We start from the raw sequence: 12173 nt of genomic DNA, 5'->3' as shown, positions 1-12173 counted from the left end.
TTCTCACACACACTGAAGAATGAGTCAGTGTGCTGCCGCTCAGAGCTGTGTTTGTACAGTATATACAGCTTTTGTCCACGGCTACTGTTCTCCCATCAATGAGGGCTGAAGTGTTGATGAAAACCAGGAGGAAAGGACTTCTCTGTGGCTGCCAGTGAGAGTTCATGTTCATTAGAAGGGCTCCTCGCCTGCTGGATGGCACCTGTATGTACGCAGAATCCCCCCCGGGTGACAGAACAACAAGTAATCGGCTTATTGGATTGGAAAACAACATTTCATGACATATCAGAACTCAGCCTCTTTGACTATCAGATCTTTCTGCTTGTCATTGAAGTTAATGGGTAATTAAAGCACTTGCTCCATCAAATCAAATATTCCAACCGGCTGAAAGTCATTACTTAGGCCTTCATATATGGAACGCATTGATTCGTGGTTTCATATTGAGAGCTCATTATGCATTATTTATCAACCAACCCTTTTGATAAAATAATGAACAATTATTAATATAAATGATTATCCCTTGCCAAAGGCTATAAACCATACAAACCATGTGACGTAGTGACTTTTTTTCCAGAGTTTTTCTTCTTTTTCTTACAGTGAACAGTCTAAAAATTGGGCTTGGGCCGTTCTTGTTATATAACCAGAGAAGCTATTACTCTTTCATATTTTAACTACCATTTTACAAGTTGCAGACAGTGACAAATCAATTTTGAGTGATTTAATAAAGCCTTGCTTTGCTCCAAAATGATGTCTCCAAATATTTTGCAAGACCCATGTGAAAGCACTTCAGTGGGAGAAAGTCTGAGGAGGATATAACAATTGAATCCATTTTAATCACAGAGCCCTCACCTGATCTCCCTCTGATTTGCTCTGAGCATCTCAAACCATTGAGGTCTGTAGACTCTCTCACTTTGACTCTCAGCAAAACGGAGGAACACAACACAAATAGAATAAACAGATTTATTGGCTGTTTTTTTTGGTTTCATTGTTTCATCAATATGTTTGCATTCACTGTCTGCCTTTTGTATTGGAATGGGATTCATAGAGAGGATTTAGATTGAAATATATAAATACAAAGGTGAATGAAATGTTTCTATTAAAGAGCTGCACAGTCTTTACTTTTGATCCTTTATTTTATTGTCTTTCCAGAAGCCTTGGACAAGATTGGGCTAGCTAACAAGAAAAATAAACTTGATCACATTTTGGTTAATACGTTTGTTTTCTCTCAAATGCAGCTTTAAATCGATGGCCTTCGGGCCTTTAGTTTTTTGGGGTTATGTGTTTTAAAAGGCCACACTGTGGGGCATTCTGTAATGTATTAGTGAAACCATTGGGAGGCAGTATGCGACTGTCTGATATTTGGACACACACTAGCTGATATCTCGTTTTCTGCTACAGTGTTGTGGCACACTTCCTTTTGTATTTTGTGTTGAATGTCTAACATTACAATAGTTATGCATTGCAGCCAAATGCTTCTTACATAATTGGGGAATATATTTGTTGACTGAAAGTTTTATTACAATCACAGATGTTTAACTTTAATACGATTGTGGGAATCTTTTCAACACTTGTGAGTAGGCTATTCATATTTTACAGCGTGTCAGCAATGTTTGGTTATGAACAGATCCTCTAGAAACAGCTTTATTTGCTTTTCACAGGCGCCATCTACCGGTCAAAGCGAGCATCTGCCGGTCAAACCGAGCATTTCCATTCAATCAGGTAGGGGGTGATGTTGTTTCGCGGTAATTTGTTGCAATAGTGGAGGAAAACATTATAACGACCTTTGAATTAAACATTTACTCCATATTATTGTGAATTTCATTATTTTCTCATTTACAACATTAAATGTAATTAATATATATCAGTTTGATGTCCTAATATTGTTTGGTCTTCATTAGTTACAGTTATTTTTTAATGTTTTTTTTAACATATTTAAAATACGTTATAAATAATGTGTGCAATCAAGCAACATGCCTATATTGCAGCTGAATATTAATGTTTCTTAATGTCGTTCATGTTTATGGATTTTTATTTTAGTTGTAATAGTCTGGATCTTCTGCAGGGGCGACATTCAACCACACGCACACAACCCACTTAATCCACTTGATGAATGCAGTAAAATCAGCAGATTTGGGCTAAACTCAGATTTCCCCTCCTATCAAACCTCATGTGAGACCATCATGAAAATCAGATTTAATAGACACGCCCCCCTAATCCGTTCGTTTACATGGAAACGTCGGAGCTTGCTGTTGATTGGACAGCCCTGAATCAAGCAGGTGGCTGATCAGGCTTCAAATATGAGCTTTTCCCTAGGTGCCAGTCTTTCTGCTCTTCAGTGTTAGCCCTGAGACCCTGAAATATCTTTGATCGTGAAGCGGACTGAGATTACTTTTCATCATCATGGTTGAGCAGTTTGTTGGAACCTGGACTTTGCTTTCCAGCGAGAATTTTGATGAATACATGAAGGCAATCGGTATGGACACATTTAATTGTTTAAAGAACATCATAAACAGAGGGGATGGCTGTAATAATGCGTTCAAGTCTAAATCTAAGGGTGGGAGACTCAAAGTTTACGACAAGCATCCAAAGCATCATTTACAGCATCAGACAGTTTACAGCATCTGACTTAACCCTCATTGTGTTTAAGGTGTGGGCTTCGCCACCCGGCAGATGGGAAACATGGCAAAACCTAACCTGGTGATCAGCGTGGATGATGCTGGCATGGTTTCAATGAGGTCTGAGACTACTTTCAAAACGACGGAGATCAAATTCAAGCTGAATGAAGAATTTGACGAGACTACTGCAGATGGCCGAAAGACCAAGGTGGGTGATCTTCTGTCTGTCTGGTTTATTTTTTTATAAACGCTATATTGTGTTTCTGACGGCCAAATGGGATTTCCAGACCCTGATCACTCTTGAGAATGGCAAACTCGTGCAACAACAGACGTGGGAGGACAAGAACACAACACTAGCACGAGAGGTTCAAGATGGAAAACTAACAGCTGTGAGTAATTGACAGAGTAATTGTGCAGTTATGAATTGTGGGTGGTGGTGTTAATGAATTTGTCATTAAATGGTTGTTGTTGACTTCTAACTTTTTAAAAACATTGTCTCAACAGAAATGTGTCATGGGTGACGTGGTTGCAGTGAGGATCTATGAGAAAGGAGCATAATCCGACATCAGTTTTAGAATAGACTTTCACACTACAAGATGAGCCACTGGCAAACATGCCAATAAAGTCTGAACTGTGAATATCTGTAATGGTTGTGTAGTCATTTATATACTTTTTTTTTCTCAAGTTTTTGTATTTATTTACCAGAGAAGAAAAAAACGTTTCGAGGTAGACGTGGCAAAGATGGACAGCAGTACAAATAAAATTGTTAGACAGAAGGCATGCATAAAAGGAGACTGAAGCATTGTGCATAAAATAAGTTGTATGCCTACTTCAGTTGGGAAAAATAGAGCCAGAAACAAACTTTATATATGACCTGCCATCTTATTGTGTGCACATAAAGGTTCAACAGTCAGAATTTGCAGGTTTGTATGGTCATTTAAACACACTTGCCTGGAGACTTGATGTCCAGATTTCCTAAAAATACAAAATAAATGTTGGGCTATTTATTTTAATGGGTCAGTATTGACAAGAAAGTCAGCAATAAGACCAATGACCAATCTGTTTGGGAATCTGCTCCTTCCAATTTGGGTTTTATATTCAGCTACAATGGCCAGTTTCAAGCCCCTCAATCATTCAAATCTTTAAAGCTTTCAGATGTGGATATAGTGGGCTTGACAGAGGCCTTTTGTTCAAACATGTCTTACCAGAGCAACTCATGTGGGTGACTGGGTGGTAGGAAGGCCAAATCCCTGCTTGGGGTTAAAGCGGTGACCTCTCATTTGTGCCAAGCCCCTCTTGTCTTGGAAGCAAAGATGTGGAGTTCAAGCAAGTGCACATAATTTGTGTTAATTAGGGTTCTTTTGGGCAGTAGGTTGAGGCCCAAATTCTTTGTTAAAATTCCAGACCAGGGAATGATTGTGACTCTGCATGATCAAGAAACAATGGGTATCTACTAATACAAAAGCATATGTTCCATCATGAGAACATGTCACAAAAAAGATTCAGGCATTTGGTATGTCTTCAACAAAATATATATATATATATATATATATATATATATATATATATATATATATCTATATCTATATCTCTATCTCTATCTCTATCTTAAAGAAAAAAAACTCAAGTCTGTGAAGTTACAGCAATTTTTTGAAGCAAACAATAATGTAATAGGGCTACCACAACAACAAAACAAAACTCATTAAATGCAAATAAATGTTACCCCAACTCCACCCCCTTATGAGAACATAATGGTACTGTCCAATCATTGCACAGTACCATTATTGTAACTTCACAGACTTGAGGTTTTTTTTCTTTAAGATCTAGATAGCAATTTTTTGAAGCAAACAATAATGTTATAGGGCTACTGCAACTGTTAATAATTTACTTATGACCATACTAATCATTTAATAATCATAGCTGGAGGTGGCCACATCACTGCAGTTTATGTCTCGTAGAAATGCTACTCCCTTGCGGCTGATTCTTGTGATAGCAGGCAATGATTGGACAGTACCATTATGTTCTCATAAGGGGGTGGAGTTGGGGTAACATTTATTTGCATTGAATGAGTTTTATGTTTTTTTAGTTTGTCAAGAGCATTTGTCTGTCTTTAACACATACATATCCTATTCATTTGAAGGCAATACCGTTTCCAACATTAATGATTACTTGAACATAGTGTTTGTTTTTAGTGAGCCGTCCATGTCCACATGAGTTGATCCGGAAAATCGTTTTACGTGACGCGACGCCATCATCAAACATGGCTGACGAAGAAAACACAAACATGGAAGTCGATAAGGAACAGAATAAACCTTTTGCGAACACAGTTAAGCCACTTGTTGACGAGGTTAGGCAACGAATAAGTCACCAGAACAATGTCAATGTTAAGAAAGACGCGGTTGAAAGCCATACCACAACAGAGTACTGCGAGAAGCTGCAGGGGTGGATGTGGCAGTACTACACTGGAAATGTCAGCTGGCAGAGCTGGGTGGCAGCCACGTCCTGCCCTTATTACTTACAGTCTGACACTGGACCTTCGACGACACCGCTTGATATCAACTCTATGAACTGGTATAATGGTCCGTTTGGGCTTCCTTTGTCGATCTATCCACCTGCCGGCTCCTCCCTGGCAGGTGAAGCAGCAGTGACAGCCCAGCCGCAGCAGCAGCCGCAGCAGCAGCAGCAGCAGCAGGAGAACGGAAATGCACAGAGACCAGGTAGGCACAAGCTGCTGGTTTGCGTTGGTTGTTTAAGTCTCCAGATTGTTAAAATGTGAGGTTATAGACCCCCACCCTAGGTTGCCACATGCCGCAAACATAGAGTTGAAAAGTATGTTGGAGTCGGCTTGTTGACTGGAAAGGATTCGAACTTCGGACCAGCATTTATTATACACGCTAACTGTGTGCATACATTTAGTTTTTTTGCTACCGTTTTTATAGTTTACAATTGACAAAAACTGTAGAGATGACTAGAGATGAACGTTTTCCTTTTATTTAATGCTTGGTTTTTGGTATATATTGTCTTAACTACTTGTGCTTAAAGAAGTCTTATCTATCCTGATTTGCCCATCCTTGTTGCCCTTGTAACTTGCTGTTTTTTGTTGTGCATGTACATAGAATGCGATGGTTTACACACACTTGGCCAATAAAGGTGAATTAGATTCTGATTCTTAATAAGTCTCGGGTAAATAGTTGTATTTCATTAACCATACCAAAAAGACATACTAAAGGATGTTTGCCATACATACCATGCCTTATTCAACACTTTTGGGAACTGGATCTTTGATTGTAAGCCACACTCATAAAGCATTGAGACTGTTACAAAACACATAATGATAATGTTCAACATGTTCAACAATAACAAATGTAACTAATGAGGTGAACTTTTTTAATAAAGCCCCTTTTGAAACCAGAGTTACAAGGAGCTTTCAACACAAGCATTAAGCGGGGTGTTAGGGTGTTTTGCCCTAAAGCTTACTGTACCTGCCTGACTTTCTTTTCTGCTATACTTTTCACCAGGTCGGGAGTATAGCATTCCTTCACCTCTCCAAAGACTCCTGGCTGAGATGGTGGATTTCTTCATACTGTTTTTCATCAAAGCAACTATTATCATCAGTATTATGCATCTGAGTGGAATCAAGTGAGTTTCTTACTTTTGTGCAGTTGTGACGAAGCAATAATTAGGACTGTGTTTTTATAGCTTTTAAACTGTAATTGAATAAAAATTCTCAGGATTAATGTAATAGAAATGCTTCATGTTTTTCAGCGATGTTTCCAAGTTTGCCATGCATTTCATAGTGGAAGAAATAGATGAAGACACATCCATGGAGGAGCTACAGAAAATGATGCTTGTCGCACTTGTATACAGGATATTAGTTTGTTTTTACGAGGTGAGCAATAATGTTAAAATGTTGAGCATGCTATCACAGACAAAGTAAAAAAAAAACATGGTCTTAATCTGAACTGTTTTACTGTTTCTTTGGACATTTTGGAAAAGCCTACATGCATTAAAGTAGCACCATTCTCTCTTTTAGATTGTGTGCATTTGGGGAGCAGGAGGAGCCACACCGGGGAAGTTTCTTGTTGGACTCAGAGTTGTAACATGTGATTCATCAATTCTGGTTCAGCCAAACAGGGTGCTTGTAGTGCCTGCAACTAATGTCTCTCTGTCTGCGTGAGTAGTTCATTTTAAAGATTATCTTTTGGAATGTTCATAAGAAACATGGCCTTCTCTCTTCTGTATGCTAATAGCTGCCTCTGTCTCCCTCTGCAGATCAACTGTCCGAGCCTTGAACAAGAACTTTTCAATTGCCTTCTTTTTCCCCGCCTTCATCACACTTCTGTTCTTCCAGCACAATAGGACTGTTTATGATATGGTAGCTGGCACAATTGTTGTCAAGCGCTCCAGGATCAGATGACACAAGAGAAACCAGAAGAAAGTCCTACACCAATACTCAGCAGGCACTGTGTGTGTTTAAGAGAAATGCCTGCAGAACCCAGACCTCAGCCTTTCAAGGTATCATCAGAAAATGAAGGGGCATTAAGATGTTGGCAGAGAGTTGGATACACATCAGTATGAACTATTTCAGCCCCCTAATACTTGGGTTTGGTTTATGTGGGACACATACTGTATTTCTGCATGTATTTTTTACATGCTGCTTTCAGAAACTGTTCCTGTGCCAAGTTCATGTCTACTTTTAAGACAGGAATAAGGATGGCCTATGTCACCATTTCATTAAAACAACATTTGCCTCTTTTTAAATACTAATCTTTCAGATTAAGGGTGAATGTCTTGTATCAAGCAGTATTGAAGTTGCTAGTTATTAATTTATGAAATTATACCTTCAGTATCTCTTTGTATTAAAAAGTGTCTTAAGAATTGTTTGCCCTGACTTTTCAATTTGGAGTGATTGCCCTTGGTAAAAGTAGGATTGATGCCTATTGATCATATTTTTCAGATGGTGAAATGCTATGGTTGTAAGACACATTTAAATGTATTGAAAGGAAATGTAAAACTAATCACAATTTCTCTCCCTTTTACTCTGACAGCATGTGTGTGCCAGACAAGTTAATGTATTACACATTTTATGTGATTCACTGTTTTTGCATTTAAGAGAATTAAATGAACCCACCACTATTTCTCTGCATGTTGGAGAAGTCTGTCCTTCAGCAGCTTGTCTGCTGTTCGATAATTCTTACTGAACTTTCAGACAATGATCTCCACCGCCATAATCAAAAACATTTGTTTGAAAAGTTTTCACTAGTGTTATTTTATAACTAATGGAAAGGTGCTTCAAAGCTGCTTTTGAATCCTGTGGTTACCCTAACCACTTAAGATTAATTTTCTTCATGTTTTCTGTTTAGTATGCCTTTCCAACCTTTAGATTGTGTCCAAATTCCCCTCTACGCTCACACTAAAATAAATATTCCAGTTTGATTTCTTTAAGAAAATAAGTCAATTAAACTTGTAACATAATCATTAAATGCATTAATTCTCAAAATGTTTCTTGCCCTGCTGTAAGAAGATGAAATAGTACTTACTGGAGTTTGGCTCCATCTAGTGTATGTTTATTGATCAAACAGTAAACCAGTTAGTCCAGAAAGCTCATTTTTCTCTACCTAATTGAGGAACAACCTTAATCAACTTGGTCCAAGAAATTTCTCCTCCATTCTTATAGCGTGTCATCTGCTTGCAGAGGACGGCTGAAACTCTAATTGTTGGCAATGTGTTGACATGGTGATTGTGTTAGGCGTACTAAGTGGCAGCTTCAGCGGACAGCCCCAGATGGTAGCCCCAGATTACAGAGCGACCCCAAACCCCCCCCCATGCACCATGCCATTACTGTAGGCAAGGGAATAATATAACTCATAGTTGTGATGGGCTTTACCGGGGAGCAGAAAAGTGTGGGCGAACACTATCCACCATTACTGCTCTGAGTATTGATGAGTGAGTGACTGTTGTGAGTTGAGGCATGTTTGTAATCTATTTTTGCATCGTATCCAAAGGGAATGCAGATATCAGAAAGTTCAAGGGAAAAATGATTACTGCAGTGTATTATAGACCTTTGCTAAAACTATGGTGAAATACAGCATACAGACAACGTGTCTATAAATAGAAATCCAGTGTGCACTAATGATGGCAATGCAAAAACCTGATTCTTACTCTTACGCTAAGACTAGACTAGTGAGTTGAACTGAGAAAAGCTCTGTCAAAAACAGTCTGTTAGCCACCCATGTTCTATGGCTATTGTGTACTGCTTTGCTTGATAATTCTAGTTCTTTGGTGCCACATGGCATGCCATACGGCTTCGAGATGGTGAGGTAATCAGCCTGAGTATCTGCCACCCTTTTTGGCTCTTTTAACAAGAGAGTCATCCACAGGCAGCATGGAGGGCTCACAGCTTTCTCTGACAGCCATGTGTCTGTGTCTGAAAAATCTACATACATGGCAGAAGGATAAGGTAAACAGTCTGGGCTCAACTGGACTAACATATTCTCTGTGAATTATAAAACTGGTGTCCTTTTAGGTCAGTATTAATTCATAAGATGTACTAAGATGTCAACTGCTGCTGCTCTTCACTCACACACGCAGCAGGCTCCAGGCGTTTTGAAGTTGTGGAAAGGTGCTGTGCACTGAAATGCTACACTCGGTTGTTTTTATTTCTGCCAGTGTGTCTGTGCCCGGTGATATTCCTTTCAAGTCAGTAATTACAGACTGTCTGGGTTCTGCCTGAGTGCGTTGAGAGGGCTGTTGATGAAGAGGAGATCTGTTGACTGGGGAGGGATGCAAACGCCTGCTCCAACACTTGAAGTGTCATGAGAGACACAAGCATTTATGAATGTATAAAGGTACAGAATGTTGCACATACTTTGCACGTTTATTCATTATTATACCATTCACATATACAATTTTTAATTGATTTGAGAATATGTTAAATATTGATTTATGAAGGAGTTAATTTTGTTTATAAGGTACTTTACCAAAACTATTGTCGGGGATAGTTTGTAAACAAGGAGCAGGGTTGTTATTTTTCAATCCAAGAAAATCTTTCAATCCAGCTGCCTTTCTCACCCCAGTCATTTTTCCAAAGTCCCTCAGCCAATTTACACTGGATGTGAGCATCACATCAGCAGTGTACCATTTTGGATGTAATTTCTAGGAAAGGGAATAAATAAGAACAAGTTTTCTGTGAGCTTGCTGTACTGAAGTTCATGTTAATGATGTGAGAATGAGGGCTGTAGAAGCATGCACACATTGAGTGTGTGTGTGTGTGTGTGTGTGTGTGTGTGTGTGTGTGTGTGTGTGTGTGTGTGTGTGTGTGTGTGTGTGTGTGTGTGTGTGTGTGTGTGTGTGTGTGTGTGTGTGTGTGTGTGTGTGTGTGTGTGTTAAGAGAAAGTAATACAGTATCATACCGTTTTCAATGACAAAACATACCATTATGGTTTCCGGGTGTTTATGTTTTTAACAGAGTAGATTTCTGCTTAAGGCAGCAAGAACCTTGTGTTGTCAAGACAACCATGGAGGTTGCATTGGTTACAGCAGAGAGAATCGGATTTTACTTTCCTTCTCAGATTATCTTGCTTAAGGGTAACAAAATATCCATTGGGCAATAGCTGAATATATGTTTGAAGACAAACTGATGGCCTAAGAAGGTGCACATACACCTTGCCGAGCTGCATTTTTTAGAATACAATGAAAACAGGAATCTTAAGACCTCCAAACAACACAAAGAGAGAAATGGGGATACAGAATCAAAAAGTTAACTGTCTGTTAAAGTTTAACTATAAGATTCTTCCTATGAAAAACTGTATTTGATCGTTTTTGTTGTTGTTGTTATACCACCACAAGTCAGTAGTTGTATTTGTACTCCTTTCTGCGTTTGCAATGCATTGCAAGCAGGTATTGTTGGCCTTAATTATATGATTGTATCTTATTCTCAAATATTTAATTCGCAACAGCATTTTTTTGTGTCCCTCTAACTTATATTGTTTATATAATATATGTACATATTTCAATTATATTATACATACAGTGTGGAATATGAAGGCTATGTTTTATTAAATATTGTAATTCAACACAAAATCCAAGCTGGATGAACTTCAGTAATGAAGTTCTTATGGTTATGACTTAAACCGCAACTATGAAATGTAAAAGGGAGTGGATGTAGCCACAGATTAGTTTGCTTTCATAATCAGTATAATGCTAAGATAAACATACATTTTCATTAAAGATGAATGCACTGCATCTGTCCAACCCTAAACTGCAGGTTATAAAGTCCATACACTGCCCTCTGTTGTGTGAATCTGGTATTGAAGCAACACCACAGCAGCAGGAGTGGGTAGGATTTCACAGAGGTCACTGAGGTCATTTCAATGATATTAAGACATGCTGATTACTTGTTCATTGTAATATATAATGAAATAAGTTTTGTTTAAAAAAAAATGTTATTATGGGAGTTTCCTTTCTGCATAATTTTTCTTGCAGTTAAACCACCAAATAATTCTCTAGCGCACATCTTAGGAAACTATTAACTTTGCTTCCTAGCTGCACATTGTGCTTAGTCTTTTTTTAAACACCATTTGGTGTTTTCTGATTGATTTGGTTCATGTGTTTGAACAAACTCTTCTGAGTTCCTTCAGTGGCTTCTGTTCCTCCTCCACAAATCACTCCCACCCAATCCTTTGGTTGCCTAAACTATGTTCTGGAGACGTGCGTAAGCAGTGGCTTGCTATTTTCAGCTGAATGAAAAGAGTCTTGGCACTAGGATCTGTTTTGTTCCGCTGAATTTGGCTTTCACCACATGCACAGTATCTACATGTGACAGAGTAAGAGAACTCAGTTCATGGCTTCCTACAGCAAAACCACAAACATTTTAACAGGAATCATTAGACTTCTTTCTAATAATATGTTTGCTGTCTACCACGTGAGAGGAATATCTTGTGTTTTTGAATGATGTAACAGGTTGATGGACTCCCTCTCATCACGCAGCCACCGCCTCAACTACGAATCACATTACACTTGTTTTGTACTAGGAAAACATTCGGACCACAAATAAACAAAACAATTCCAAAGTTCTGATGCGAAATGACACACAGTTGTATAGATTATAGAAAAGGATAAATAATCATTTTTCATAGTTAGATAACCATTTTCTGAACTCTAAAAAATAAAGGGACTTAACCTTATAAAAAGCTCAAATTAAATATAAGACTCTTTTTCTCATGGCTATTTTAAAAAGGACCACACACTGTGTTCAATTACAGAGTTTCAATTCATTTCGTTCTCTCCATTCATTTCATATTGAGACATTTTATTAGTTTAATAATGTTCAAGGTCATTTAAAACCATGGTAGGCACTCAACTATTGCCCTATTGCAATTACAGCTGGAATTCAAAGACAATCTCTCATAGATTTTGAGCGTACTGATCACAATAATGAAGCTGAGTGGATGTAATATTCACACTCCTCTCCCACGAGCACATGTACCCAAATAGCGAGGTGAAGTCACTATCACCTGCCTGTTGGATTTGCTGTCCCTTTGCTCTTTTCATTAACTG

The 12173-nt window shown here is 38.4% G+C and overlaps 2 protein-coding genes across 2 annotated transcripts; both read left to right on the top strand.

Annotated features, from left to right (window-relative positions):
* The first annotated feature begins 2252 nt into the window (after positions 1-2252).
* Positions 2253-3262, top strand: fabp4b (fatty acid binding protein 4b). The gene is made up of 4 exons (XM_063879823.1): positions 2253-2473; positions 2648-2823; positions 2903-3004; positions 3120-3262. Exons 1-4 carry the CDS (start codon positions 2401-2403, stop codon positions 3171-3173), a joined length of 405 nt encoding a protein of 134 aa, XP_063735893.1. The 5' UTR covers positions 2253-2400; the 3' UTR covers positions 3174-3262.
* A 1434-nt stretch (positions 3263-4696) lies between these two features.
* Positions 4697-7751, top strand: LOC134862109 (protein FAM8A1-like). The gene is made up of 5 exons (XM_063879822.1): positions 4697-5332; positions 6134-6254; positions 6381-6504; positions 6649-6788; positions 6888-7751. The coding sequence occupies exons 1-5, from the start codon at positions 4876-4878 to the stop codon at positions 7030-7032; spliced, it is 987 nt and encodes a 328-aa protein (XP_063735892.1). The 5' UTR covers positions 4697-4875; the 3' UTR covers positions 7033-7751.
* The last annotated feature ends 4422 nt before the right edge of the window (positions 7752-12173 follow it).

This window comes from Eleginops maclovinus, chromosome 3, assembly GCF_036324505.1.
Source record: "Eleginops maclovinus isolate JMC-PN-2008 ecotype Puerto Natales chromosome 3, JC_Emac_rtc_rv5, whole genome shotgun sequence".
In the NCBI taxonomy this organism is placed as follows: domain Eukaryota; kingdom Metazoa; phylum Chordata; class Actinopteri; order Perciformes; family Eleginopidae; genus Eleginops; species Eleginops maclovinus.
This window is presented reverse-complemented; position numbering and strand designations above follow the sequence as displayed.

Coding starts and splice junctions, on each gene's coding strand:
- fabp4b (XM_063879823.1), top strand. CDS start 2,401: ATGGTTGAGCAGTTTGTTGGAACCTGGACTTTGCTTTCCAGCGAGAAT. Junction 2,474..2,647: donor TGAATACATGAAGGCAATCG/GTATGGACACAT, acceptor ATTGTGTTTAAG/GTGTGGGCTTCGCCACCCGG. Junction 2,824..2,902: donor CAGATGGCCGAAAGACCAAG/GTGGGTGATCTT, acceptor TGGGATTTCCAG/ACCCTGATCACTCTTGAGAA.
- LOC134862109 (XM_063879822.1), top strand. CDS start 4,876: ATGGCTGACGAAGAAAACACAAACATGGAAGTCGATAAGGAACAGAAT. Junction 5,333..6,133: donor CGGAAATGCACAGAGACCAG/GTAGGCACAAGC, acceptor ACTTTTCACCAG/GTCGGGAGTATAGCATTCCT. Junction 6,505..6,648: donor TATTAGTTTGTTTTTACGAG/GTGAGCAATAAT, acceptor TCTCTCTTTTAG/ATTGTGTGCATTTGGGGAGC.